This window comes from Pogoniulus pusillus, chromosome 3 (assembly GCF_015220805.1).
Source record: "Pogoniulus pusillus isolate bPogPus1 chromosome 3, bPogPus1.pri, whole genome shotgun sequence".
Classification (NCBI taxonomy): Eukaryota; Metazoa; Chordata; class Aves; order Piciformes; family Lybiidae; genus Pogoniulus; species Pogoniulus pusillus.
The window spans coordinates 24,476,320-24,503,967 of record NC_087266.1 but is presented as its reverse complement, the minus strand read 5'-3'; the positions used below and the strand labels follow the sequence as shown (position 1 = coordinate 24,503,967).

The 27,648-nt window shown below is 39.7% G+C and overlaps 1 protein-coding gene across 2 annotated transcripts in view; it reads right to left on the bottom strand.

Annotated features, from left to right (window-relative positions):
• The window catches only part of B3GLCT (beta 3-glucosyltransferase), a 67,873-nt gene that overhangs the window by 38,222 nt on the left and 2,003 nt on the right, over nt 1–27,648 (bottom strand). For both annotated transcript variants that reach the window (XM_064172745.1, XM_064172754.1), the window contains exons 2-4: nt 21,559–21,620; nt 18,799–18,838; nt 10,289–10,398 (exon numbers count right to left, since the gene is read on the bottom strand). In XM_064172745.1, coding sequence (XP_064028815.1) covers nt 10,289–10,398; nt 18,799–18,838; nt 21,559–21,620 — 212 coding nt within the window. The remainder of the gene's footprint in view (nt 1–10,288; nt 10,399–18,798; nt 18,839–21,558; nt 21,621–27,648) is intronic.

Here is a 27,648-nt window from a genome sequence, read left to right as displayed (position 1 = left end):
GAAAAATTGATGCTGAGCTAATGAAGAAAGTACGCCAAAGAGCTTTTGTTTTCATAAATAAAATCAACAAACACTATATACTACACAGAAAAAAACTCAACAAAGTAAAACTCCTACATTCTAAGGAACAAGCATTTAAGGAGCTAAGCTGATAAGCACATTTCATGAGGGTAGAGGATTTATTTGACATGCATAAATCCTTGCAGTAGAAAAACATTTTGCTAGGAAGGCAACAGGTTGCACAGTAACATTTTGAATATACACCAAAAAAAGGATATTAGATCTAATAACACTAGAAAAAGACATAAAGTTAAGCATAGAACACACATTTTGTAATTAAAAATACAAGATTGATCTTGGTACTGTGGAAAACCCTGCCATAAACGTGAATTGTTGGAGACATGGAAACAGAAGGGCACAACAGGATATAGTCCAACATCACTTAAATATAATCAGTTAAACCTTGTTAAAATGGCAAGACCAAAACCCGAGTCATCTCATCAGCCCCAAACTGGAAAGCAGCTTCCACAGTTTAGAAGTCATGACAGGAGGAAGAGGAGGAAACAGGGTTTTCGAACTAGAATCTAGAATTTGAGCAAGTAGCCTGAAATTTGAAGCAACAGACACATTATGGACTGAACTCCATTTATGGTATTACTTTTGAAAGACTTGAAGCAAATGAAGTTCTCCTCTGGAGACTTTCAAGACCCATCTAGATGCATTCCTGTGTGACCTGCACTAGATTACAATCTTGGTTTGGCAGGGGGTTGCACTCGATCTCTGGAGGTCCCTTCCAACCCCTAACATTCTGCATATTTCATCTAAACATACACAACCTTAAAACCCAGACATTTGCAGTGAATGAGCAATCCTTCCACTGTAACTTTACAACTACAGCATTACTATTACATCTAATAAGGAATAAAACAAACAGAGAAGTATTATACAGCCCAAGAAACACCCAGACACATTTTCATAAGTGTTTCCATCATAGTCTGGAGCGAGTCCAGAGGGGGGTCTGAAGATGATCAGGGGGCTGAAGCACATCTCCTGAGGACAGGATATGAGGGTTGGGGCTCCTCAGCCTGGAGAAGAGATGGCTTTGAGGGAAGCCTTCCTGTATCTGAAGGAGGCCTACAAGAAGGCTAGGGAGGGACTACTTACAAGGTCTTGTAATAACAGGATAAGGAGTAATGGGTTTAAACTGAAGAGGGGAGATTTAAACTAGATGTTAGGAAGATTTTTTTTACAGTGAGTGTGGTGAGCCTCTGGAACGAGTTGTGCAGGGAGGTTGTGGCTGCTCCCTCCCTGGAGGTGTTCAAGGTCAGGTTGGATGATGCCTTGAGTGACCTGTTCTAGTGACAGGTGTCCCTGCCTATGGCAGGGGGTTGGAACTGGATGATCTTTGAGGTCCCTTCCAATCTAAACCATTCTATGATTCTATTTAAAAACCTCTTTGAAGTGAGATATGGATGTTAGAATTACTGTTGGAAACTGTTCCCACAATGAACAGAGGAATATTTATTTGGATAATAAAATTGTGGCTACTCTCACTCCAGCATCTGAAATCAGATGTGAAAGTAGAAATAGGAAGAACTTCAGCAAACATTAATTCATCCAGAAAAGGAATGCATGTCCCATTGGCAAATTAAGAAAAGAAAGACATGGTTTACAAATTCTCTGAAAGTAGTCTCTCACAGATGGCCAAAACATGAGCAGGAACAATCTGAGAACAGATCATTTCAGACAGGAATATAGTGATGGCTTAACATACATACATTAAAATTCATGCAATCTAGCTATATTTTGTTTCCCCTCTCTAATGCTTTAACAAAGAAATCTTCCATCTTACTGAAACAGCACAATGCTGCCATCAGTATAGCCTGGGCAATTAAAAAGAACAGGTTTTTAAAGCACATGTTCCATGCTCAAAAAAGAATGGCACTTCAGCAACAGATATTGTGGCCATGAATCTAATGACATAATAAAGCAAAGCTACGATAGGCACCAAGGGGCTTTTCAATCTCACAGATGGAGCAGCTAGAATACTGAGTTACATTCAAGTTGTGGCAGAAGGAGAAAGAAGACGACTCTTCTGTAGACATGATCCTATGAGGTAACAAATAGACTGACCTTCTAAATCACTGACCACTGGCATAGGTCAGCTGGGTTTCTGTCCATTTTTATTCTTGCTGCATTTCAGGAAACAGGATTTTGTAGAATTGTTTTAAATAAACAACACAGCTATAGAACAGTTCCTAACATTTGTCATCTGTTTTCATGGTAGCCAAACTGGGAGACTGAAAAAGAAACCCTATAATGATAACTCAATGAAAATGTTAACCAAAGCAAGTATTAACCATGACATGGATGTTTTTTATGTACAGTTCCATACTATTGGCTATACTTGTGTCTTTTACACTGATGTTAATAATCACAACAGTAATAGCCCTTGAATTCACAAATGAGCAATGTCCCTTAATAATAGGGACAGGCTATATCTGTGAAACTTCATTTCAAAGGGATGTCATGAAATATATTATTTTGCTCAAAACTAAGTGATTCTAGTACTAAAAATAATGCAAAATATAGTTGCAGTATTTCTGTAAAAGAGAGGTCATACTTCACATAATCTATTACTGGCATGGAAGTATCTGATATTAATTTTCGTTTGCCAATACTCTTTAACAGTAGTCTTAAAGTCTTATTCTTACAAGCTTTGTTTGCTGTGGTTTCAACTCCATAATGAATAGTACTAATTTGCTGTATTTCTTCTGGTTAATACCCATAGGACACCATTTACTCTCTAGGCTTTTCAAGAAAAAAAAATGTAATAAACTGCCTGAGGGTGTTCAATATAAGGACCCTCAAGGAAAACAAAACAAACATCAATTTACTCTGCTAGAGAAGTTTTCACAGAAAAATACACAGACCTTTGTCTACAAAACAACATTACAATACTAGGCAATTGCATAGCATTAACTGCCTCTAAAACACTATTTCAGACAAAATCTCTAATTTTTACCTGTTTTTAGTCTTAAACAATTGCAAAACTGTAAAAAAATTGTAAAAAAAGTAATACTGGTATTCATTTTTTTTAAGGAGACAGGCAGGAAACATTCTCAAATATTACCAATTCACAGCTTCCTTACTCTTATCTAGTCTTTCTTAGGAAAGCTTAATTTACAGAACTTCTCAAATGCTCATAAACCTCAAAAAATTGAGAATGAGTAAACATCTTAAGAGGTTTTTTTTTTCATTGCTATGTTCTAACTTCATCACCATCTACTGTTTATAACAAATCTGACTGTAAAAGTCCTGCTCTGTTTATAGAATCTCCACTATTTACCAACCAGGTAGCTTCTGCTAAATGTTTGTCCCAGTGTTCAAAGTTCCACTACCCATGGATTTTAGGATAGTTTTCAGCAAATCATCTTTTCTGAAGCTGGTGCATAGTAAGGTAAGTGGTAGATCCACTCAATACCATGCTCTTGGGACCAGTTTTTCACAAGATTGTTCTTGAAATGAGTACCATTGTCTGACTCGATTCTCTCTGGAGTTCCATGTCTCCACATGATTTGTCTCTCCAAGCCAAGAATGGTGTTACGTGCAGTAGCATGTGGAACTGGATAGGTTTCCAGCCATCTGGTGCTGGCCTCTACCATTGTCAGCACATACTGCTTGCCAGAACGAGATGGAGATAAAGTGATGTAGTCAATCTGCCAGGCTTCACCATACTTGTACTTTGACCATCTCTCACCATACCATAAGAGCTTGATTTGCTTAGCCTGCTTAATAGCAGCACAAATGTCACAGTCATAGATGACTTGGGTGATAGCGTCCATGGACAAGTCAATTGACCTATCGCGAGCCCATCGGTATGTTCCATCTCTGCCTGGGGGTACTGATAGACAGTAAGCTGAAGATGAGCCAGCAGTGTGCCCAGGTGGCCAAGAGAGCCAATGCCATCCTGGCCTGTATCAGGAACAGTGTGGCCAGTAGGTCAAGGGAGGTTATTCTTGCCCTGTACTCAGCACTGGTTAGGCCACACCTTGAGTACTGTGTCCAGTTCTGGGCCCCTCAATACAAGAGAGATGTTGAGGTGCTGGAACATGTCCAGAGAAGGGCAACAAAGCTGGTGAGGGGCCTGGAGCACAAATCCTATGAGGAGAGGTTGAGGGAGCTGGGCCTGTTTAGCCTGGAGAAAAGGAGGCTCAGGGGTGATCTTATTACTGTCTACAACTACCTGAAGGGAGGTTGTAGCCAGGTGGGGGGTGGCCTCCTCTCCCAGACAACCAGCAACAGAACAAGGGGACACAGTCTCAAGTTGTGCCAGGGTAGGTATAGGCTGGATATTAGGAAGAAGTTCTTCACAGAGAGAGTGATTTCCTATTGGAATGGGCTGCCCAGGGAGGTGGTGGAGGCACCGTCCCTGAGGGTCTTCAAGCAAAGACTGGATGAGGCACTTAGTGCCACGGTCTAGTTGATTGGATAGGGATGGGTGCTAGGTTGGACTGGATGATCTTGGAGGTCTCTTCCAACCTGGCTGATTATATGATTCCATGATTCTATGAGTCATGGGCCCACCGAGCTAAGAACAGCTCACCTCGGTGTTTCCAATCAAGGTCAAGATCAGAGTTTGCATCAACTTGAGAAATCTTAGCGGCTTGGTCTGCCTGCTGGTTGTGTTGGTGTTCCTCAGTGGCTCTGCTCTTGGCCATGTGTGCATCTACGTGCCGCACCTTCACTGGAGTTCTCTCCAGCCGTGCATCAATGTCCTGCCATAGATCAGCACACCAAACAGGCTTTTCATCTGTGGCATGACACGGTGATGAACCTTTGCTTTTAAACATCCAGTTCAAAACTGGCAATCTAGGAGCTAAAAGAAGTTGTCATTCAGTTCCAGTCATTTCAGAAGCTGCTTTTACTCCTTCACAGACTGCTAATATTTCTTTCTCTGTTGGAGTGTAATTTGCCTCCAAATCTCTGCACCCATGACTCCAGAAACAGAGTGGACGACCACATGCCTCGCTTGGAGCTCTCTGCCACAGACTCCAAGGTGCGCTATTGTCACTCACAGCCATATACAGAAAGTTTTTAATGTCTGGACCAGTTCAGACAGGTCCTAAGCCCATTGCATGGACTGCTTCTCATTTTATCTGATCAAAGGCTGCTTGTTGTTCAGGTCCCCACTCGAAATTGCTTCTCTTATGAGTCACTTCATGCAAAGGTTTAACAATCTGATGAATCCAGGAATACGTAGTCTCCAAAATCCCACTGCACCCAAGAAAGGCAGAGCGTCCTTTTTATTTGTGGGAATTGCCATGGTAGAGACTTTTTTTACCACATCCTGTGGAATGTGACGGTGACCATCCTGCCACTGCACTCCCAGAAATTGAAGGTCCTTTGACTTTGTTTCTCTTAATGGCAAAACCTGCTTGCAACAGAATGTCAATGATTTTGTTACCTTTCTCAAAAACTTATTCAGCAGTATTGCCCCACACAATAATGTCACTGACAAACTGCAGAACCTTTCTCCAACGCACTGTGGATCACTGAGTGACAAATCGTCACACTGTGTTTCCAGCCTCTAGGTAAACGTTTAAATCGGTACTGGATTCCTCTCCAGGTGAATGCAAACTGAGGCCTGCACTCCTTTGCTATGGGAATAAAGGAAGCATTAGCAATGTCTATGGTATCATACCATTTAGCCTCCTTTGATTCCAGCTCGTACTGGAGTTCCAGAATGCCCAGTACAGCAGCACTCATGGGTAGAGTCACCTTGTTGAAGGCACAAAAGTCTACTGGTAAATGTCAATCTCCATTTGTTTTTTGCATGGGCCAAACAGGACTGCTGAAAGGTGAATGAGCTTTGCTGAAAGCATCCTGATTTTCCAATTGATGAATCAGCTGATGAATGGGCAACAAAGAGTCACGGTTAGTTCTGTATTGCCTGTGATGCACAGTTAAAGAAGCAGTTGGCAGCTTCAGATCCTCTATGCCATGATGTCCCACAACTGCAGATTCATCTGAAAGTTCAGGTCCAATGGACAACTTCAATTTACCATCCTAAGTTTCTACAGATACTATTCCAAAAGCCCATTTGTGACCTTTGGGATCTCTGAAACAAACTTGCCTCAAAAATTCAATTCCCAGAATGCAAGGTGCATGAGTATAAGTTACAACAGTATGTTCCTTCCACTCTATAGCAGCTAGACTTATTTCAGCTTGCAACTTAATCAACTCTTGAGATCCACCAGTGATTCCTGAAATACTTACAGACTCTGTCCCTTTACAGTGTGATGGTACACTGAGCACCTGTGTCAACTAAAGCCCTGTATTTCTGAACTTTTGAACTGCCAGGCCACCTAACAAATCAATTCCAATAGATTGTCTTCTGTGTCATTCCTCTCCTCCTCCTGGCTGGAGGCAGGGTCCCCCTAATGCTAAGCATAGCATACAGGGTGCACACAGTGAGTAGTGTTATGGTGGGAATAATTACAATTGCCGGAATAACTGCAGTTGTTTTGGGAAACTGAGGAAGCGACAGGTACCTTTCTGGCATTGTTACCTCTGGTTCTGCCACTCTGCAGTTCCCTGACTCTTTTCAAAAGAACTGGGGTAGGTTGACCATCCCACTTATTCATGTTCTCACCAAATTGGTCATGCAAGATTATCCCAAGAGACACGCCTGATTGCTGATGTCTAGGTGGAATTTGCCTCCTAGGCTGAAATGATCTTCTGGGAGGTGAACATCTGTTTCTAATGGCAGAAACATTTACCCATCCCATTCAGAAGGTGAAGGAAAGGTATCTTTTTCCCTTGCCAACTTGAATATGGAGGTTGATATGGAGGTATTAATATCGTCCTTCAGCTCTTTCATGCTATCCTTTATGCCATATTTTATCTCTGTAGATAGTTTTTATGGCAGAGACTACAGAAGTGTGCAACAAACTGCCCTCTAATTGCCTCATCTGGCCAGTGAATTCACCAACAGTAGGAAGCCTTCCATCATTGTTCTTTTCTACAAATCTGCTTGCTAAGATATTAGCATAAGATGGAGGAGCAAGTTTAATAAGCTTCTTTGAAAGACCTGTTCCAACAGGAATTTCATCAGGATTCTGTGTACCATGACCTCCATAAAGTACTTCCTTCACAGCGAACTTCCACAGAAGCTTAATTCCCTGCTCAATCATGATCCACCTCCTAGACACCCATGGTAAGTCATCTCTGGAAGGGTACCTCAGTAGTACAACCAAGAATAGGAGTGTCCATAGGGTAACCTTACTTAGAGGGCTTGCTACGTATTTGTCAATTCAACTTTCTTTTGTAAGTGGCCCTATTTGTTTTGCAGACCTGTCTCCTATTTCTAGAACACTGGCACCTGTATCACAGCATCTCCCTAGCCAGCTCTAAATTGGTTCTCCTGTCTCCTTCTGGTACTCTTATCTGTCTGACCTGGGCTTGTTAGAACTCTGGATATGATCATCTGCATCCTCCTCTCTTTGATCTGGAAATAAAAGTCTCCTAAAGACATTCCCAAAACTCAGAGTCTTCATTCTTCTTAACATGTACTTTCAAATAGCCTTTCCCATTGCCATTATCATTATACTGTGGCTTCAATACCCTACCAATGTCCTTAAGGCTAATTTTCTCCTCCTTCTCCTCTGTCTCATCCTGTTTGCTAGATGTACCTTCTCCTATATCCTCTTTAGAATCAGTGCTTATCCCAGTTTTACTCCTTGCCCTGCTCCAAGGGGTCATCTAACAAAGGCTTGTCTGTGTTTTATGTCATTTTCCTGAGAAGTGGAATAGGAAGAATGTTAGCAATAGGAGGCACTCAGGTAGCAGCCAGACTGGAAGAGTCAGGAGCCTTATCCACAGGTGCAGCTGGACTGACAGAATCAGATGTGGCTGCTTGGCTGTCGGCCTCCTCCTTATCAGGAGTGAGTGAGGTCTTGGAACACTTCCTAGCTTCTGCCATTTCCATTCCAGTATCTCCAGGTGGAAGTGCCTGTGCCTTGTTAGTAATGGCAGACTGTGTCTCTTTAATGGCTGACTCCACCCTGTCTCCCCCAACAGGACTTTCACAGATGCTCTTAGAAAGTGCTTGTTGTTGTTGCTGCTGATCTTCAGTTTTGAGTCTTCTCTCAGTTCTGCTTCTCCAATGTCTGCAGTAGGAGGGCATTAAAATGGCATTACATGATTTTTCTACACACAAGGCTAAAATAAACCAATTATTAAAATTACAAAGATCAGATTTAAATATAAAATGCATACAACAGTATTGTTTTTATAAACCTGATCTCCCAGTTGTTCTACAAACTCTCCTGCACTCACAGGGAGAACCAACTCCATTAAATCATATGAAATGCTCACAGTAGCATTCTTATAAGCAGTAGAATTATAGCCCGTCCAACCAAAACAATAATTACCAAAGCTGGCAAACAGAGATTTGAGTTTTTTTCCATATCAGATTAATAAAAAACCAGCCAATTTTTGGATAAACGTTTGATATCAACCATTTATAGAAATACCACATGACCCAAAGAAGCTTCATCTTAGCTTCCAAAATTAATTAGCAATAAATCAACTCGAGCTGGCCACACACTGGCCTGCCAAATAAAGAATATGGTGGTTAAGAAACCTTCTGCCCCCTCCTCCCACCATTGAAATTTACCAGACTAGCTCAAACAACTTGGAAGTGAGATGAAACTATATTTACAGCAAAGCAAAACTTACAAGCATACATATATACAATATGTTTACAAATACTGACAATTGTGTACAAATAAGAAATAATCCAGAAACCCAAACTTTCTCCCAGATAAAGAAAACTGCCCAGAAGGGGCTCAAAGCTACCCTCTCTTTCCCCCTTAACTTTCCCAGACATACAAACAAAAACAACTAGCAAAGCATGCCTTGTTATTTGTTCGAAGAGATTAGAGCAGGGTGAAAAAGATACCAGGAGCACCATCGCAGAGCTGAGTGGGAGAAATTGATTACTTTTGGGCTTTTTATTCCTCTCAGCACACCCATGAACAATATAGACTTGATCATTTATTTTTCACAACCAAAGATCTAATTTCTCTCATTAAAATATTCTACTTAGCCTCAAACCAGCACAATAATCCTCTCTGCAAGCATCTTATCTGAACATTTGCTTCAATCCAAAACAGGACTCTGAAAGGGCAGAACTCCACAGAACAAAGGCTGTTCACATGACTGATTTCATGAAAGGATTTTAAATTGCATTTAGAATGGATTTGATTACAACAGGTTTGATAAGCTTGGATAAATGAAGTCTAAATCATCCAGGAATCCGATTTAGGCACTCCAAGGCCAAGACATCCAAGACAACTGAAATTCGACTTTTTTTTTGCTTTACAACAAAGAACCCGGAAATGAAAACAGGTCAAAGAATCTCACAGCAAACTATTTCATATCATGGGATGTATGCCATTCTTGTTTTCATTAAATACAAAGAAAATAAAGTTATATACACTTTCAATGTAAGTCTCTTTTAAAAAACACATCTCTCTAGACTAAAGCCTTTCAAGTAAAATTTCGTATTGGAGTGTTAAGTCAAAACCAGAGCTGTAAAACACTGAGCTCTCAAGTGAGCATGGCCCATCAGCAGGTAAGAGGCAGAGTACTGAGTGTGCAGGCAAGTGGCAGAATAACAAGGAGTAGTTGAGGGGAGTGTACAGCAGCAGGAAGGAAATCAATATTGACGTGGGCAAGAGGAGCGCGGAAGATTATTGCTGTAGGAAGTAGAGAATCCCATTAGGATTTTAATGCCCACACACTTTTCTGCTCTACTGCTACATTTCTACAACTGTGCAATGGAATTCTGACAAAGATCAACATTACAGCACCATCATCAGCTCCAATAAAATACTCACCTAAAATTATTACTGAAATAATTACATTTTTCACATTATAAAGTATCTTACTTTTAAATTATTTAAAAAAAAACCCACACCACTCCCACACTGCATTCTTCAAAACCACTTATTACTGTATTTGCATTAAATGCTGTCTAAAGAAAACCAGCTGTTGCACAAAGAAGGTGGTATATAGTCCCAATTAAAATTACTCTGTGATAAACCGCAGCATGCAATCAGTAAATATGATAACAAATTCAGTGGGTATAAGCACGCAGAAGGCAATTAACAAAAGGAACAAAATGGATTTGAAAAAAAAAGGCACAATAGAAAATGGTATTTTTAGTAAAAGGCAGTAAAAGGATACACAACAACGTGTAGTCTGTATTATCTAAACATACCTTTCCAAGATCTGCAGACTGTTTTAAAATATCTCTTTTTAGATCTTCTGCTCTCTTGGAATGAAAAGAATTACTTTGGCTCTGGATGACAAATACAATTTCTTTTAATTCTGTGAACCAGAAAAGAAATAGATTTAAAGACAGAAGAGCTGATTTCCGGTTTTGCCGCAAAGTCAGTGAGAAGGCAGGTGTGTGGGAGGGGAATCTATTACACAAGTCATTCAGTTATACAAACTTTTCAGTAAATAGTAAAAAAGTATAATTTAATACACACAAGAAATCCTTCTAACATATAAAAATCACAGCATGACTAGGAGATTTGCAGCAACAAAGAAATTTACACTCACAGTTAACAGCAGCCACATTCATGAAGTTGCCTTTTTTTACACCAGCACTCCTCATTACCAGAGTTACAAGGCCTTACTCATAGACCAGCATCTCCCCTCACTAGGCAACACATGAACAATAAATGGAAAAGATGCATCATCACTCAATAAAGAGCTCAAAATCCTACCCAGGTGGAGAGGGATACAGACAAGAACAATGAGGCAATACTCTCTTATCAAATAGGACAACATCAATATCTCCTGAGCGTCTTCACAGTGTTTAAGAACTTCAAGGAGGAGGAGACCAAGAAATTTAAAAGAAAATTACAAAGCAGCTTTGCAAACATGTATGGCTAGAAAGAAATGCTTATTAAAAACCACAAGTAGGTGATAAAGCAACATTTTAAAACATTCTGAAAGCTGAGGAAAACCAGGCAGATTCGACCCCATTCAGAAGCAGAACACAGCAGAGGACGAGAAGGTGAAATAAAGATGAGAGATGTCCTTTCCAAAATTCTTAACATGTTTGACCTATGCTGTAAAGCCCACCCAAGACTATAACTAAGTGGAAATCAAGGTGTAAGATGAGGAGAACTGCATGACAGTGAGTTTCTGGCAGAAAAGCCTGGATTTTATGGACACTGTGCAGAATGTGTACAGATGAGGAAGTTTAGAATGTAACAGTTTAAGAGGTCCAAGACAATGACTGACCACTTACCACATAAGGAACAAGAGAAGTTAGTAATGTTGTTGTCCAGCGATCAAGGAGATAAGCAAAAAACTCATGGGGAAGGAGGGGACTGAGAATTGTGTTTAAATTCCATCACTTGAGATGACAATGAGATCAAGCATAAGAAATAATAGATTCTAGTTATTTAAATGAGGAGGCAACACAGAAAAGGCTGCTGAATTAATGTTTACAGGTGACATCACTCCAAGACAAGACCGTATGAAAAGGAAAGAAATGTAAATCCCAAGGGATCTATACACAATGTCAAAAAATGTGGAGAAGGAACGAAGTGCAGATCAAAAAAATGTACACATAAACAAAAAAAACCCCATAAGAGTCAGACTTCAGAAAAGCAGAACCTTTAAGACCACCATCACTAGCAACATATGAAAGCTAACAGGGAAAATAAAGGCAGAACACCTCTAGGAGAGCTTTCTGACAATACTTTCAGGCATTGCATTGAAATAATGGTTTTTTGAGATATAACAGGTTCAGGCTGAAAGTTCAGTGGAGAACTTCAGTCATGGCTGACTGAAAGTTGCCAAATTTTAGTACAAGCACTTATCTGTGAAAACGAGCATCCCAAGAACTGAGCACCTTACAAAATCACTTGAAGCTTTTTGTCAGGCAGCAGAGTATTGTAACACTTTTCATCTGCAGTTTCAATGCAGTATAAATTCAAGTTTTAAATCATGCAATATCTGTTTTTATAGTGTATTTCTTGCATAGTAAATCAAGATTAGTTAACCTACAAGGTCCTAGTATCATATCAAGATCCTGACCTCCGGATTAAAAATACTAACTTGACAAATAAAGTAGAATGGTTCAAGAACAGTGGAACAAAGATGGAGAATAAATGTCCAAAGAATAAGAGAAATAGTATGAAGGATAGAGAGTAAAATTTAGCACAGGAAGTAGGATCATAAGAAAAGCAGTGGCAACAACAACAACAACAACAAAAAAGCATTAATCTCAAACATCTTCTCTAAAATTATGAGACCACCACATCCAAGACCTGAGCATCAACTGCATTTGTTCCTCTGAACAGCCACTTGGAAATTCAGACCAATGACAGCTCACAGCTGCACTTAAATTTTCTCTACTTTTCCTCGATATAATTTCCCCTTCACTTATTAGCTTGTTCACTAAGACAAACTCTGAAAATGTCCAATTTTGTGAGATTTCTAGTCATAGTGGAGCATTGCTAATAAAGATCAGTTTTGACTTCACATCTTCCCACACAGTGCTCCAAATAAACTGCTAAAAACAAGTATGCACAATAAAAAAATGTTCTGAAGAGCAGTTATTGCTGTCTAGCAGCATACTTAGTAGATTTCCTGTGCAAAACATTAAATGGTGAAAAAATAAAACGGCACTTCATTGATGCTAGTGAGATCAAAGAACCAAATCTACATTCAGAGAACTAAATCTACATATACAACACTGAAAATATCTCCAGAGATAAAAAGCAAAAACTACATTGCTTGATATAATTACTGGTTTAGTATCAGTGCATTTACAGATATGCAAGTATCTGATCACATTCAGTTTCATTTGTGGTACATTTAACAGCAACTGTGATATCCCACAACAGAATATTTTCCAGGAGTAACCTAACACCTACTGTAGTATTATTACATTAATTCAATGTAAATAATTTTCTCTGCTATAGGCACTTAAAAGTAGTTCATAAAACCAAATATTTGCTGTATTCAAATGTTAATAGAAAATAAGAATAATTTTAAACACCTAAATTGTTTTTCAAGTTGATATAACAGTCAACCAAGCAGGAAAAAGAAAATGGACTCTTTTGGAAGATTAATATCCAAAACAGTTACTGAAATGTGGATACTTTAAAACTCAAATCCTGATTGATTGGAAAGACACTGGAAAGATCACAGTATCATCAGGGTTGGAAGAGACCTCACAGATCATCAAGTCCAAAAGATATTGAAAAAACGGGAATCTTAAAACATTCTGAGCCTTACCACAGCCATGGCTCATCACTAAACAGGATGGAACCTTAATCAACTTTTGAAAAGCTATGAACAGTAACTTGTGTTTTAACGAGTACACAACGACCCTATCCAGAATACCCATCCTTAGGAGTTATTACCAAATCAGTTCAAAAGATGGCAACAGGGAAATAATGCCACTGGAAAAATAAGCATTGCAGTATATTTAATGACTGCCATAAATAAACTACTCGTATGATTTTTTGGGGGGAGGAGGTGAAGTTTATTTGCCACAGAACACTTGCTTAGTCAACTGAAAAATATTGAAATTTTTAAAACAAGCATTTAAGGCAATCCTCCCCACCCCACCACACAAGGCAAAAAGCTCCTAGAAGAACACATGATGATGTTGCCTGCTAGCCTTTCTCTACTACTCAGAGGATAATGTGTTCATCTGGCTGCAAACCCCCCTGTGATGGTTTGGGTGCTACCCACCCCCCCACACTTTAGAAGTTACCCAGACTAGACTCAGGCAGCTCTGGGAATATAAATGAAGCTATTTATTTACAGCTAGCACAATGTACAAGCAGATATTTACAGTATATACAGTTACAGACAGAAATATACAAGGTAAAAGGTAATACAGAAACACAACTCCCCTCCCAGAAACCTGAGTCCCCAGGAGGGGCTCTCAACCACCCCTGCACCTTCCCCCTGCCCCCCTCAACCTTACCCCAGTCCTAAGGAAGAATAGAGGTTCAGCCAAGAGGTTAAGAAGCAAAGGTGAGTGGAAAGTGAGGTTAGGGAGCTGCAGCTCAGTCAGAAGCCCACAGCAGAGTGCCACAAAATGGCAAGAGTGTTATCTAATGTTTTTGTTTCTTCTTCAGCAAGACTCTGAGGGGAGTAGACATCACCCTTGTTTTCCTTTCACAGCCTATGATCTAGTTCTTCTCACCAAAACATTCTACCCTGCTTCAAACTAGCACACCCCCAAATTTTTGTCTCTGAGACGGTCTGGGCCAGAATGCAGATCTTTGGCACTTCAAGTAACTCCTTTAATTTCCAGACAGCAAGTATATTCTGAGATGCACTTTCCCCATTGTCTTCTTCTAGAAATGGGGAAAAGTGCAAAGTACTCCTGAACATCCTAATTACCTATGTCTCCTGAAACAGCGGGCTTCTAAGAACACCTCTTCAACTTGCTGAATGTTTAAACACATCATCAAAACGTAGAACAGCTATCAACAGGGCAGAGAGAATGCCATTCTAATTTCTTTGATTTTTTCTTTCCTAAGAAGGTTTAAAGCTAAATGGAGTATTTTTACAATGAAATCCCATGGAGAAAGTACAAACTGTCTCATTATTTATTCTGACAAAAACTAAACTCCAGAAGCACTGGTGCTTTAATTCACAAATGAGAGACTCCACTTAGTAGGTAAGAAAAAAGCAGCTTTCAATTTGAGTTTAAAAAAAATGAACTGCTTGTGTATTTTGTAGGCTTTCCTTTTATACCAACTCCAAAATCAAAGTGAAACTCCAAATTAGGATCTTTTAGTTCTGACATTATGAACAGATTATTGCAACCTATTATAATGCTTCTGTGGTTAAAAGTTGAGGCAAGTCTGTTCTCATGCAAAGAACAATAATTTGCCAAATGTGTTTATACAGTTATTGAGGTCTTTCCAAATGAAAGGCAGTGTACACCTATTGAATCATAGAACTGTTCCAGCTGGAAAAGACCTTTAGGATGATTAAGCCCAACCATTAACACTACAAATTCCACTGCTAAACCATGCCCCTAACCACCATGTCTGCAAGTCTCATAAATATCTCCAGGGATGATGATCCAACACCTTCCCTGGACAGTCTGCTGCAGTGCTTGAAAACCATTTCAGTGAAGAATTTTTTCCTCATGTTCAACCTAAACTTCCTCTGGCACAACGTGAGGCTTTTCTCCCTATGTGTATCTATATTTATATCTATCACTCTCCTTAGACAGACTGATAGAGGACCAGCCAGACACAAAATCTCATCTGTGTGCCCATGCTTACTTATCATATATGCCATATTACATTGTAATGACTGCCTTCTATACAGCCTGCAGTCTGAGAACTCAAAGTCATCCTAACTTCACTCTCTATCAGCACAGTTCCAACACTTTCAGCATTTCTGCTTTCCAAATTTTACCAAACTTAGTAAGATTAAAATAAGGAAGGTTTAAAATACATTTCAAATGTGCCACATTTTTAGTACTTCTTGAAATCAGAATTGTAAGTAGCTGGTTGTTCAGTACTTGTTGAAATGAGAACTGCAAGTATCCAGCTGTTCTCAAACTGCACACCTCTTACTTCTTCAGAATTCAGCGTGTGTTAGCACTTGCTTAAAAAAAAAATTCATCACCTAGACATTTGCTCTCATACTGTGATAAACAGGAGCATGACTCGTGTTGGGAGGAAACAAAGAAGAGGGAGGAGTTCCTCCCTAGCATGGAGAATTAGCACGGGAACTGGTGGTGGGTTTTATTGCGCTTGTGCTGGGGAGTCAGAGTCGGGAGGACAAATCACAAAGCACCTACAGGATGGCAAACGAATCAGGCCCAGCCAGCATGGGTTTAGGAAGGGCAGGTCCTGCCTCACCAACCTGATCTCCTTTTATGATCAGGTTACCTGCCTGGTGAATGTGGGGCAGGCTGTGGATGTAGTCTACCTGGACTTCAGCAAAGCCTTTGACACTGTCTGCCACAACAAGCTCCTAGCCAAGCTGGCAGCTCATGACTTGGACAGACTCACTCTGATGTGGGTCAAGAACTGGCTGAATGGCAGAGCCCAGAGAGTGGTGGTGAATGGTGCCACATCCAGTTGGCAGCCAGTCACTAGTGGTGTTCCCCAGGGATCAGTGCTGGGCCCAGTCCTGTTCAACATCTTTATTGATGATCTGGACGAGGGGATTGAGTCCATCATCAGAAAGCCTGCAGATGACACAAAGCTAAGAGCAAGTGTTGATCTGTTCAAAGGTAGGAGAGCACTGCAGAGGGACCTGGACAGGCTGGATAGGTGGGCAGAGGCCAATGGGATGAGATTGAACAAGGCCAAGTGCAGGGTTCTACACTTTGGCCACAACAACCCCAAGCAGTGCTATAGGCTGGGGACTGAGTGGCTGGAGAGCAGCCAGGAGGAAAGGGACCTGGGGGTACTGATAGACAGTAAGCTGAAGATGAGCCAGCAGTGTGCCCAGGTGGCCAAGAGAGCCAATGCCATCCAGGCCTGCATCAGGAACAGTGTGGCCAGTAGGACAAGGGAGGTTATTCTTGCCCTGTACTCAGCACTGGTCAGACCACACCTTGAGTACTGTGTCCAGTTCTGGGCCCCTCAATTCAAGAAGGATGTTGAGGTGCTGGAACATGTCCAGAGAAGGGCAACAAAGCTGGTGAGGGGCCTGGAGCACAAATCCTATGAGGAGAGGTTGAGGGAGCTGGGGCTGTTTAGCCTGGAGAAGAGGAGGCTCAGGGGGGACCTCATTGCTGTCTACAACTACCTGAAGGGAGGTTGTAGCCAGGTGGGGGTTGGTCTCTTCTCCCAGACAACCAGCAACAGAACAAGGGGACACAGTCTCAAGTTGTGCCAGGGGAGGTATAGGCTGGATATTAGGAAGAAGTTCTTCACAGAGACAGTGATTTCCCATTGGAATGGGCTGCCCAGGGAGGTGGTGGAGGCACCGTCCCTGGGGGTCTTCAAGAAAAGGCTGGATGAGGCACTTAGTGCCATGGTCTAGTTGATTGGATAGGGCTGGGTGCTAGGTTGGACTGGATGATCTTGGAGGTCTCTTCCAACCTGGTTGACTCTATGATTCTATGAGAGACAGAATGTAATAAAAAAAAAGAATACGTATTACCTGAGACCAAGACCCCTCATCCATCTAGTCTAGCATACTGTCTTTAACAGCAGCAATAGGAAACACTAGAGACAACACAATACCACTTTCTCCAGTGCTCTTCACACTCTTAACAGCAGCGACAACTATTGTATTAGGAAGTGCCAGAAGACACGTTGCAATCTCCAGCCCATACATTTAAGGACTTGTCCCCACTTGAAACTGTTGGTATAGTCTGCTTCTACAGCCTCCTTTGGCAGCAAGTTTCTAAATTTTGCTATCTGCTGCAAAAAATACTTTTGTTTGCTTGAAACAATAGATGACAGATGGCAGTTATGTCACTGTAGCATTCCTTAACGTAACTTTCCTAAGTACTAAGATTATATTCAAACTTGTGAAAACTGAACACTGTCAAAAGGAGAAAAAAAGTACTGTCAATACCTCCCTGGGTGTTTTATGAAGTGAAACACAGCAGGTCTGCTGGGAGTGATAAAAGCAGCAACCAGCACCTGGCTGTGCTATGATATTCCACGGGAAGAGATGAAAGGACACAAAGAGGAAATGGACTTTGTTTGACACCAGATAAGGAAGAGGGACCAGGGAAACAGCTTCTACGGAAAAGTTCAAACCTTTCAATGGGACAATGGGAGATGATGGGCTAAAGGACTTAATTATTCTCCACAAAAGCAGTTATCTGTTTCAGGGACACAGTCTGCAATCACATCCGAAAAAAAAGCCAACCAGCAAACAAAACCCATACCTTCTCAACACTATTCTAAGTTCTGTCAGCAACTCCATTAAAAGCATGCTAGGTTCTCCCAGTGTTGACCTTTGATATCAGAATGAACTCATAACTACCCAGAAACAGGCACAACAGAGACAAGATCAGGCTGGCTCTTTGCAGAACAAGCAGACGTAAGTGCACAAGGTTTAGAAGAGTGAAATGCACCATAACAGTCTCAGTTACTTTAAGAATTAAATTGCTGTCGAATAGCAGAGGCAGTGCTAGGTTACAGAGCAGAGATTGCAAGTCCTAATCTGAGGCCTGTGAACTATTTGCTGGAAAAACACCAGACTTGTTTGCAGAAAAGTCAGTGGCCTGCAGAATTTTATTCTCTTAACTTATCTCTTGTGTCCAGTAAAAAATTATTTTAGTACCCTATTAATGTGTGACATCTTTCTTAAATGTTTGCTTCTAGATATTACAAAGTTACTACAAGCTGTTACAGGTAATTTATAATAACAAATATAATAATAATTTATTAAGAATACCATGAGAGCCTGGCAAAGTGGAAAAATTCAGTTTCATGCTAAATTTTTACTGTAACAACTACAAAGTGTTATGAAATTTGCTTTCATAGTGTATTACAGAAACTGATGCATTCGTTTCATAGAGCAAGTGCACATTTTTGGAAAAATGCTTAGCTGCAAGAACTGCAAATACAAAGATCAAGAAGCTTCTGTTTGGTTAGACAAGCTATTACAGAATTAGCAATTAACTAATAACGTTGTTGAGCACTTCAGCACTGTTCGGTCACTTTGCGAAGCCTAACTGTATTTTACTTATTTATTTGCCTTTACTAGAAAGGCAGTCAAAATGAAAACAAAAAGAGACTACATAGCACTCACCTCCACTCATTTTACTAATTGTTCCACTTTTTTTAGACTTCTAGAAAAAAGGAGAAAAAACAAAATAAGCATACACATGAAAACTCAAATACTTCTGTAATGAAACACAGGATGTTAAACATTCATCAGACAGACTCTAAGTGCATACATAAAGGTTTTTACTTGAGCACTAATAAGAAAACCAAAGTAAACAGGTTTCCATCATCAAGAATTGAAACATAATCTACATGTGTGTATACTATTAACTGGGCAATACTGTAAAAGTATAAAAATTAAAACAAACAAAGAGACAATGCTTTTCCATGACTCAGTTTATAGCAGAGATCTTTAACTACTGTTTTTTGTCTTTTTTCTTTTTATAAATGGAATATGGAAATCTACAATACAAACACACCTGCTGAGCATGGAGAAAAATCCCAGCACACTCTTACTCATTTGATCCACTGTCAACTATCTATTGAAGAAAGACTCAAAGCTAATTTATATGAAGACAGGTAAAATTGAACAGGTTGTCATACATAACACGACTTCTCTGGGATATATGTAACACAGACACTTGCAATAGAATTTTAACAGTGCTGAGGAACAGACAATAGTGACATTGCATCTGCATCATTAATCAGAGACCAAGAGAAACAAAAGTATCTTAGGAGCATACTCAATTGCTTGTAAATAATAGGGGCTGGGCGGAAAGGTGTTTCAAGGAGTGCTGACTTTCAGAGAAATAGGGCTAGAGAAATAATACCATGCTTCCCACAAAAATGGTAGTGAAGGAAAAGGGAGCCTTAACTTATTGCACAATTTCTTCCTGGGAATAGCACCTCATTGCTTTGGTTTCTCGCATATAAAATCAAGTAAAATCATCTTTACTAATTGCAAAAAGCTGTTGTAGGATTTATCTTCGTACCAATGTTTTAAGACCTTCGGACAGAAATGCCATATAAGGCACTCATTTTGTATACAGTTTCTGTGCCTTTGTGACTTAATTCCTATCTATAAACAGTTTTGGGTTTTCTGTGCCTTTGTGACTTAATTCCTATCTATAAACAGTTTTGGGTTTTTTTTCTCCCATTAGAATATATGAATATATATATATATATATATATATATATATATATATATATATATATATATATAAATAAATATAATTTTCATGTAATCTTTTTTAGTCCTACTAGCATCAGATGATCTCTCTTGCTGTCTGGGCCTGACTTCTACACTGAAATGCACAAGCTGCAACATTTTTGGTAGCCATCTGTAAAACCTTTTCAGGAATGACTGTGTTGCATCCATGTTTATGAAATTTTCTTGCTGACTGGGTGAATAAAACTTTAAAAATTATATAAATCTCAGCCATTTGGATGACTATACACAGTACAGACTCCTTAGAGAATTAAAGTCAGCACATTATAAATTAATCTGTATCATAAACAATATAGGAAGATTAATTTCTAGGCAAACAAAAAAGTATGTGTTTTATCAAGTTTTACAATTACCTTTATTAAAATACAGAACAATTGTTGCCTCTCACATTCCTATTAATACAAAAGAAAAATAAATAGTATTTTGGCCTAAAGAGTTCTAGGAGGCACATCTGACTTAATGTGAGTGAAAGTTTTGAAACTTTAAAATATGAGGCTTTCCTACTAAATTATCATAGAATGGCTTAGGCTGAAAGGGATGTTAGAGACTGTCTACTCCAACCTCTCTGCCATGGGCAAGGATACCTCTCAAATAAGAATGATAACATTTAACAGATGGATTGAGACAATAATGGAATTGGAGACAATAGTAGAATTTGACTAATAGCAACTTAAAACTAATGAAAACAGAATGGCATTATGTAGTCTCCCAGACACACTCCACAGGTGACCATTTTGCAGAGATCTTTATTTATGAAAATTACTGTAGACATAGCAATCATCATCAACCCCCCCAAAAAATATGTATCTCTGACCATACTTCCACTGCACTTGACATGAGATCACTAGATCCAAATGGCATTATAGATTCTAACTCCTGATTCAGTGTAGTACTTTTGATTTTCCTTCCTTTAATCTCTTTTATACATACACAAATATCTGCTACAAATATGTAGATGCAAATAAATTGGTAGACAGAAGTCTGTGTATATCCACACTTAACCATTATGCTAATTTAGCAGACATTAGTAGCCATTTCCCTCTCAAGATATTATACATTTAACAAAGCCAAGAAAAAAAGAAAAGTCTGTCCCTGAGCTAATGAAAGTTATGTACTTAGAAACTGTTCTCAAGAGCAGTAACAATATCAGCTTGTGGGAGCTAAGTAAAATTGCCCCTTTTTTTTAACTGCTTCTCATGTACTCTTCAGCTGACCTTGGAAAAAAAGAAAATAAATTGTTTTTCAAATTATAATTTTGTTCCACAACAGGACCCTGAAACTCTAATTCTTTTAATAATAATGCCAACATAAGTCAGAAAACCCAGTGTTAAGAAAGAAATAAAAATTATGGTTATTCTGATTATTCTAAGAATCCATAGATCCAGTTGAGATCTCAGTAACACTACAAGGGTAGTGCTACACACAACTTATGTCCCATTAAAGGTCTCTCATATGCCACATGGAACAGAAAGATGCATCATGTGACATTTAGTATCATTAAAGTCAATGATCAAAATAATCCATGTCACAGATGTCAAGCTTTCTGCTCTGTTAATCTTCTGGATGATTTTATCAGGTCTCTAAAATGTTCCTGCTCTGACAATTAAAATTTATTACCTGCAGCATAGGTAGTTCAGTCTCATCTTCTGCACTTTCAGGAACTACACTTACAGCAAAAGCTGCAAGAAAAAGCAGAATTTTTTTCATATTATAGGTGCTAATTTTCACACCTGACAAAGTTCTACAGCAAAAGACAAAAAACCCACTCATTTAGGCAGATTTTCACATTAAATGATACTCTGTTATTAATCATCTTTATGAGCATAGAACAGTCTGTTCTTACAGAGCTAATACATTTGCTGCCTGACAATTCTACTCTCATGTATCACTGACAAGATCACGCCTTGATGTGAAGCTTATTTATCTTGGCTTCAAGGTAAATAAATCCTGTATTTTAAAAAGAGTCCAGTGGCTCACTTGGCAGCAGCATAATGTGCTATCATGTGGGAGACTTGCACTCCACTCCTTGCATTAAAATAAGGATTAGCAAAGCTTCACTTGGAACAACAGAACTGACAGCAGCTGATGGAAATTTCTACCAAACTTGAAGATGGCTGTCACATACATTGGATGCCATCTCTGAACAACACTTAAACTTGTTTATGTATAAAAGACCCAAACATTCAGAAAAAGGACAGAGATGCTAAAGAGCTAAGTTGCACAGGCCTATTGGTATCTTAAACCTTTTACACTGACAGCACCCTACGCATACACTCCTCTTCGTAAGAAGCCTTTTTCGTACAGGTATTAAGATGGAAATGAAAGTAAATTTGGTTAAGTTGGAGGAACTCAAGATACCACTCATCATGGTCAAACAAATGTGTGTTTTCTAAACCAGGGCAGGAAAAAAAATAGAGATTCATGTGGAGTGTCTTATTGCAAGCTTAAATTATTTACTGCTTGAAATTCATTTCAAACTGAATTGCAAATAACTGTCAACTCCTCTGACGCACTAGAAACCTGGAATATAGGAAAGTAGGGAGACAAGGCTGTGTAAAGCATGTGGTGCTCCACCTCTTATTTCCTATATCCCTATGCTCTTTCAAGTGGAGATGAAATTTCATTAAATGTTTAGGACTTTCACAATAACGTCTCAGGTCCTGTGAACTTTAATCTCAAATCTCAGCACTAAGATCCAGGTATTCTAAAATCATTCTAAAGCACTTGACTCACGTTGACTACAGTCACACTTCAATATGGCCTTTAAACAGGATGAAGAGAACTGTACAACTAGGAGCATGTGCCCCTCATCACTGCTGTCAAGGAAACGTTCTGTGCTTCTAGTTCCAAAATGCAGAGAATACTTCAATTTGCAATTGTATTGCTTGTCAACAGTATGTTTTGATCATTTTCCTCCTCTTCCAACACTCAGAGCTCCAAATAAGGAGTATCTTCTCCTATACAAATCTGATCCACATCTTCTACTTGCACAACTCTACAATATCAACACAAAACACTCTTACTCCAGGAAATTTATTGATTACAAAATATTACCCTGAACTTAATAAATTCAGCTTATTTGCACAATGGAATACAATTAAAATTTTCATGACTTTCAGTTTTTAATATGCAGCTGAGCAACATGAGACCTGAAACAGTCATGATTGACAAGAGATGCTGCCTCTCTCAGCATAACATTGAATAACCCCTGACACACTGTTTCTAACATTTATGAAATGTTAATGCACATGATCCTTGAAGTGCACAGATAACCTGGGGAAAAAAACAAACACACTGTTCCATACTATGTCTCTGATAGCACAGAAAGGTGCTTTGGAAATTATTTTAATGATCTCCTTCATCTTTGTACTATGGAATTGTTGAGGTTGAAAAGGATCACTGAAAATCACCTAGTTCAGCCCCCCTTAGAGCAGGATGCTCAGGACCAGTCAAGTTCTGAGTATTTCCTAGGACAGAGACTCAACAAATTTTCCAAGCAACCTCTGCTACTTTCCAATCACTCTTAGAGTAAAAAAAACACAATATTCTTATGCCTAAATGTCCTGTATTTCATTTTGTGCCAGCTACTTCACATCCTGCTAGGCACCACAGCATCTGGCTCAGTCTTCTTCACTGCCCCTCATCAGGTATTTACACGTTGGTAAGATCCTCCCTGAATAGCATCATCTCCAAGCTGCGTGGCTCCAGCTCATTCAGCTCCAATCAAGTAACAATCTTCATGGTCCTTTGCTGTACTCTCTCCAATATAGCTGTGTTTCTCTTCTACTGAGGTGCCCAGACCCAGTACAGCAGGTGTGTCTCACGAGAGCTGAGCAAAGAGCATAAGACCACCTCCCACTAACTGTTGCAAACACTCCTCCTAACGCAGCCCCAGAGGCAGCTGGCAATCTTTGCCATATCAGTCTACTGCTGGTTCATGGACAGTTTGTTGCCCACCAGGATACTGTCTACAAACTTGCTTTGCAATGTGCTCCTAATGTGCACTGCTGTACAAGGTGATGCCTCACCAGAGGCTGGACTTGGCATTTTATTTCATTGAACTTAGTTTTCCAAGTTTGTGGATTGCCATTTTGTTCAGCCTGCTGAAGTTCCTCTGAATGGCAGCACAACCAGCTGATGCATTAACCTCTCCTGCCCATCTTGTATCCTCTGCAAACTTGCTGAGGGCACAGTTTATCCCACTGTCTAGGTCATCAATAAAGAGGCTAAACACAACTTGAGCCATTATCAATGCCTGGTGTGCTCCACGACACTGTGAATCCAACAAATCAGTTTTCTATCCACCTCACTGTCCACACATCTAACCCACACTCCATCACATTTGTGTATGACACTACAGGAAACAGCACTGACCTCCTTGCTGAAGTGGAGATAACATCCACTGTTTTCCCCACACTCACAAAGGCTCTCACCTCATCACAGAAGTCTTTTAGGTTTGCCAGGCATGACTTTTCCTGCTTACCTTCTTGTCCTTCCTTGTTTGGCAACAGTGTTCCAGACTGCTCTACCACCTTTCCAGGGACTATGATGACACTGACTAACCCATAGCCTCCCCAGAATCTCTTCCTTGCCCTCCCTGATGACACAAGGTGACATTTGCTCTTTCCTAGTCTTCAGGAATCTCCCCCAGTCAGCATGATGCTTTGAAGATTACCAACAGTAGGACTGACATAATTAAGCCCCTGAGCACTTGTGGGTGCCTCCTATCAGGTCCATTGGGCTTCTCTTTGTCTAGGGCCTAAACTGGTCCTCCTCCAGTGAGAGCCATTCTTCTTTGCTCCAGGCTTTTACTATTCAGGGGCCTGAGATAATTGTAGGTAGGTCCCCCCTAATAGCGTATCTGCTCTCTTAGTGTCTCCATATAACTCTTGCAGTGACCTGACCTCTTTCCATCTCCCGAGTGCTTCCTTTTTATGTCTGTTTTACCAGGAGCAACTTGCTAATGTATGTGGGTCTCCTGTGACCTCTGCTTGCCTTCCTGCATGCGGGGATGGACCACTCAAGCTTCTAAGAGGTGAACCTTGAAAATGACTGCCTCTTTTATTGATCTTTCCATATTGTTGAGGGCAGTGGTGGATTGAACATGCTTGGCTAACAGTTCATTTTGCTGTAACTGCCCTCTCACAGTGCAACTTTAACATTCATACAGACCATTTATGAAGCAAACTAGTATCTGTGAAGAACACTAAAGACTCTCTATATACCATTATTCTTATTCCCACTGATTTCAGACATGCAGCTTCCTTTTCCAATAAGTATGTGTACTAAAATGAATCAGGATCTTTTGCATTAAATATTCCAGGAAAACTTTCCAGCTAATACATTTTAATGAGACAAGAACTGTTCAGGCTATTTTTAAACTACTGAAGGACCACTGACTAAACAGACTAGCAGACCCTCGATCACATCTCAAAAAAGCCTCAAGAGTTTTCACCCAATGCTTTTCACTCAGAGTCACGTGAAATTTATTCAATCAACAAATATGCCATGGCCCCTCTAGCCCCTCATTAACAAATCTATTATGCACACATAATTTGACACAAACAAAGCAGTATTCAGAGGTGAACTGCAATGCACTTGTGGGGTAAATTCAAATCTACCTAACATATAGCCAAGGGTGTTCTGGCTCAGCAACCTGGTCTCCCTGCCCGAAAACAAGCATCTTCTTCCGAGGATTTACTGTGAAAAGGGCAGCATGAGAACATGGAAAATCTAGCTGGCATAGACCTACCAACAAAGGGGCCACAGGGTAGGTAGAAAATACAGTGCCTGGGTGCAAGTGGACATCTCTAAGATTCACTGATCCAACAATTTATTATCAAGAAGTTTCTGAAAAAGGTATGCCCAGGACTGAACTGCAGGTAGAAAAATTCTAACTACACATGCAACTCACGACCAGATCAGTTGTACAATGCAGGTAGAAACTGTAAACTGTGGCAAGGATATTTTTCTGTTGTGTCTAAGTTACACATGCGCAAAGTAGGAGAACTTGTGTTTTTGAGAACTAGCACAGATGCTACTATCTCAATCACATGAAATCCCATCTCAACATGAAAAAACACTTTTTTACTGCAAGGGTGACAGAGCAGTGGAACAGGCTGCCCAGAAGAGGTTATGGAGTCTCCTTCCCTTTGAGATTTTCAAAATCTGCCCTGAACGCCTTACTGTGTGACCTGCCCTAAGTGGTCCTGCTTTGTAGGGCAGCTGAACTTGATGATCTCTGGAGGTCCCTTCCAACCACTAGCATTTGATAATTCTACTGTAACACAGAAGTAAACTTCTCATGTTCAAACACTATTATTAATTCAGAAAACTGCCAACATATTTATTTCAGTATAGAACTGCCTAAGACACACTCAATCCCTGGAGTTAGAGGTACCTTTACTAAATCCAGAATTTCCTCTAGCCCCTTTGAGATTTTTGATCCAAGTATGCCTCAGGTAGACCACTGACTTACCATAAAAAGCAGAGAGAAAATATGTTGCAAGAAGAAAGAGATTAGTTGATAAAAATACAAAGTGTGTAGGCACCACAGTAAGCAAAAAGGCTAGGGCAATTAACTGCATGATTTCTTGCAAACAAAGCTACTTAAGGCAGACAAAACCAGCAAGGCACTGTCTTAAGTGCACCACCTCATTTTCTGTTTGTCATTTCATTATTTAAGGTTTTGTGTGCTTTGAAGTTTGTTAAGTCACGTAGCTATTTGCATAACTGGCACAAGCAGACAGTAGTGGAAGGATCAATTGCAAGTCCTCTCCTCCTTTTGCTAAATCCTCAAGAACTGAGAATAAGTAAGAAAAGGAAAGACAGTTAAGAAATACTTCAGAGTACTTTATTTTTATTACTTTGAACTAAAATCCACTAAAACAAGCTAAATGAAATTTTAGATCTATTCAAACCCTGAATTTTAACCAAAGAACATTTTTTTTTTTCTCAAGTGCTCCTTTATTTTCACTACAATTTAAGTGGGTAAATAATTTTGCTTGAAACGCTAGAAAGTAAACCTCGGTAATTTATTGTTAAGCAGCTGAACTGCAGGAACATATGCAAACAAATTATTAGGAAAATTGATGGAACTACTCTAGTATTAAAATACAATATACTCTATAAACACATATATACCACAATATAAATACAGACATTATTTTTGGTTCAGTACTACCCTTTTGAGTGCATGGAATTTCCAAGTGTTTACAATTTTATGTCCTTTAAGTTTCAAGAACGTTAAAAACTGAGGAGTTAATTCTATTGCTTTCGTAGACAAAATCCATTTGGGGCAGGAAGGCAACACTGCTGCTATCTTCCTCTTGTGGTCTGATCCAAGGCTGTCTGACCCCAGAGTCATTTCAATCACCTCACCTGGCTGTGGGTCAGTTTAACTGAGCTACAAAAGAAGTTATGATTCTATGACTTACATATGGCAAAACCAAGACTAAAAATAACCACTTTGAGTAATGAAAGCTACTGATTATGTGGTATGCAGTAAGCAAAACATTTAAAATGCCATTTCTTTGTACTTCTAATTATAACAAAAGGACTATTTTTGGTTTACTTGCGGTTTGGCTGGGCTTCCTCCCTCTTGCAACTTTTTCAAAGAACGTAAAATTACATGGATTGACGTGATTCCAAAGGAAATCTGCACTGATGCTGTCAGTCTGAGTAACAGAGCCTTTCATGAGACAGCCT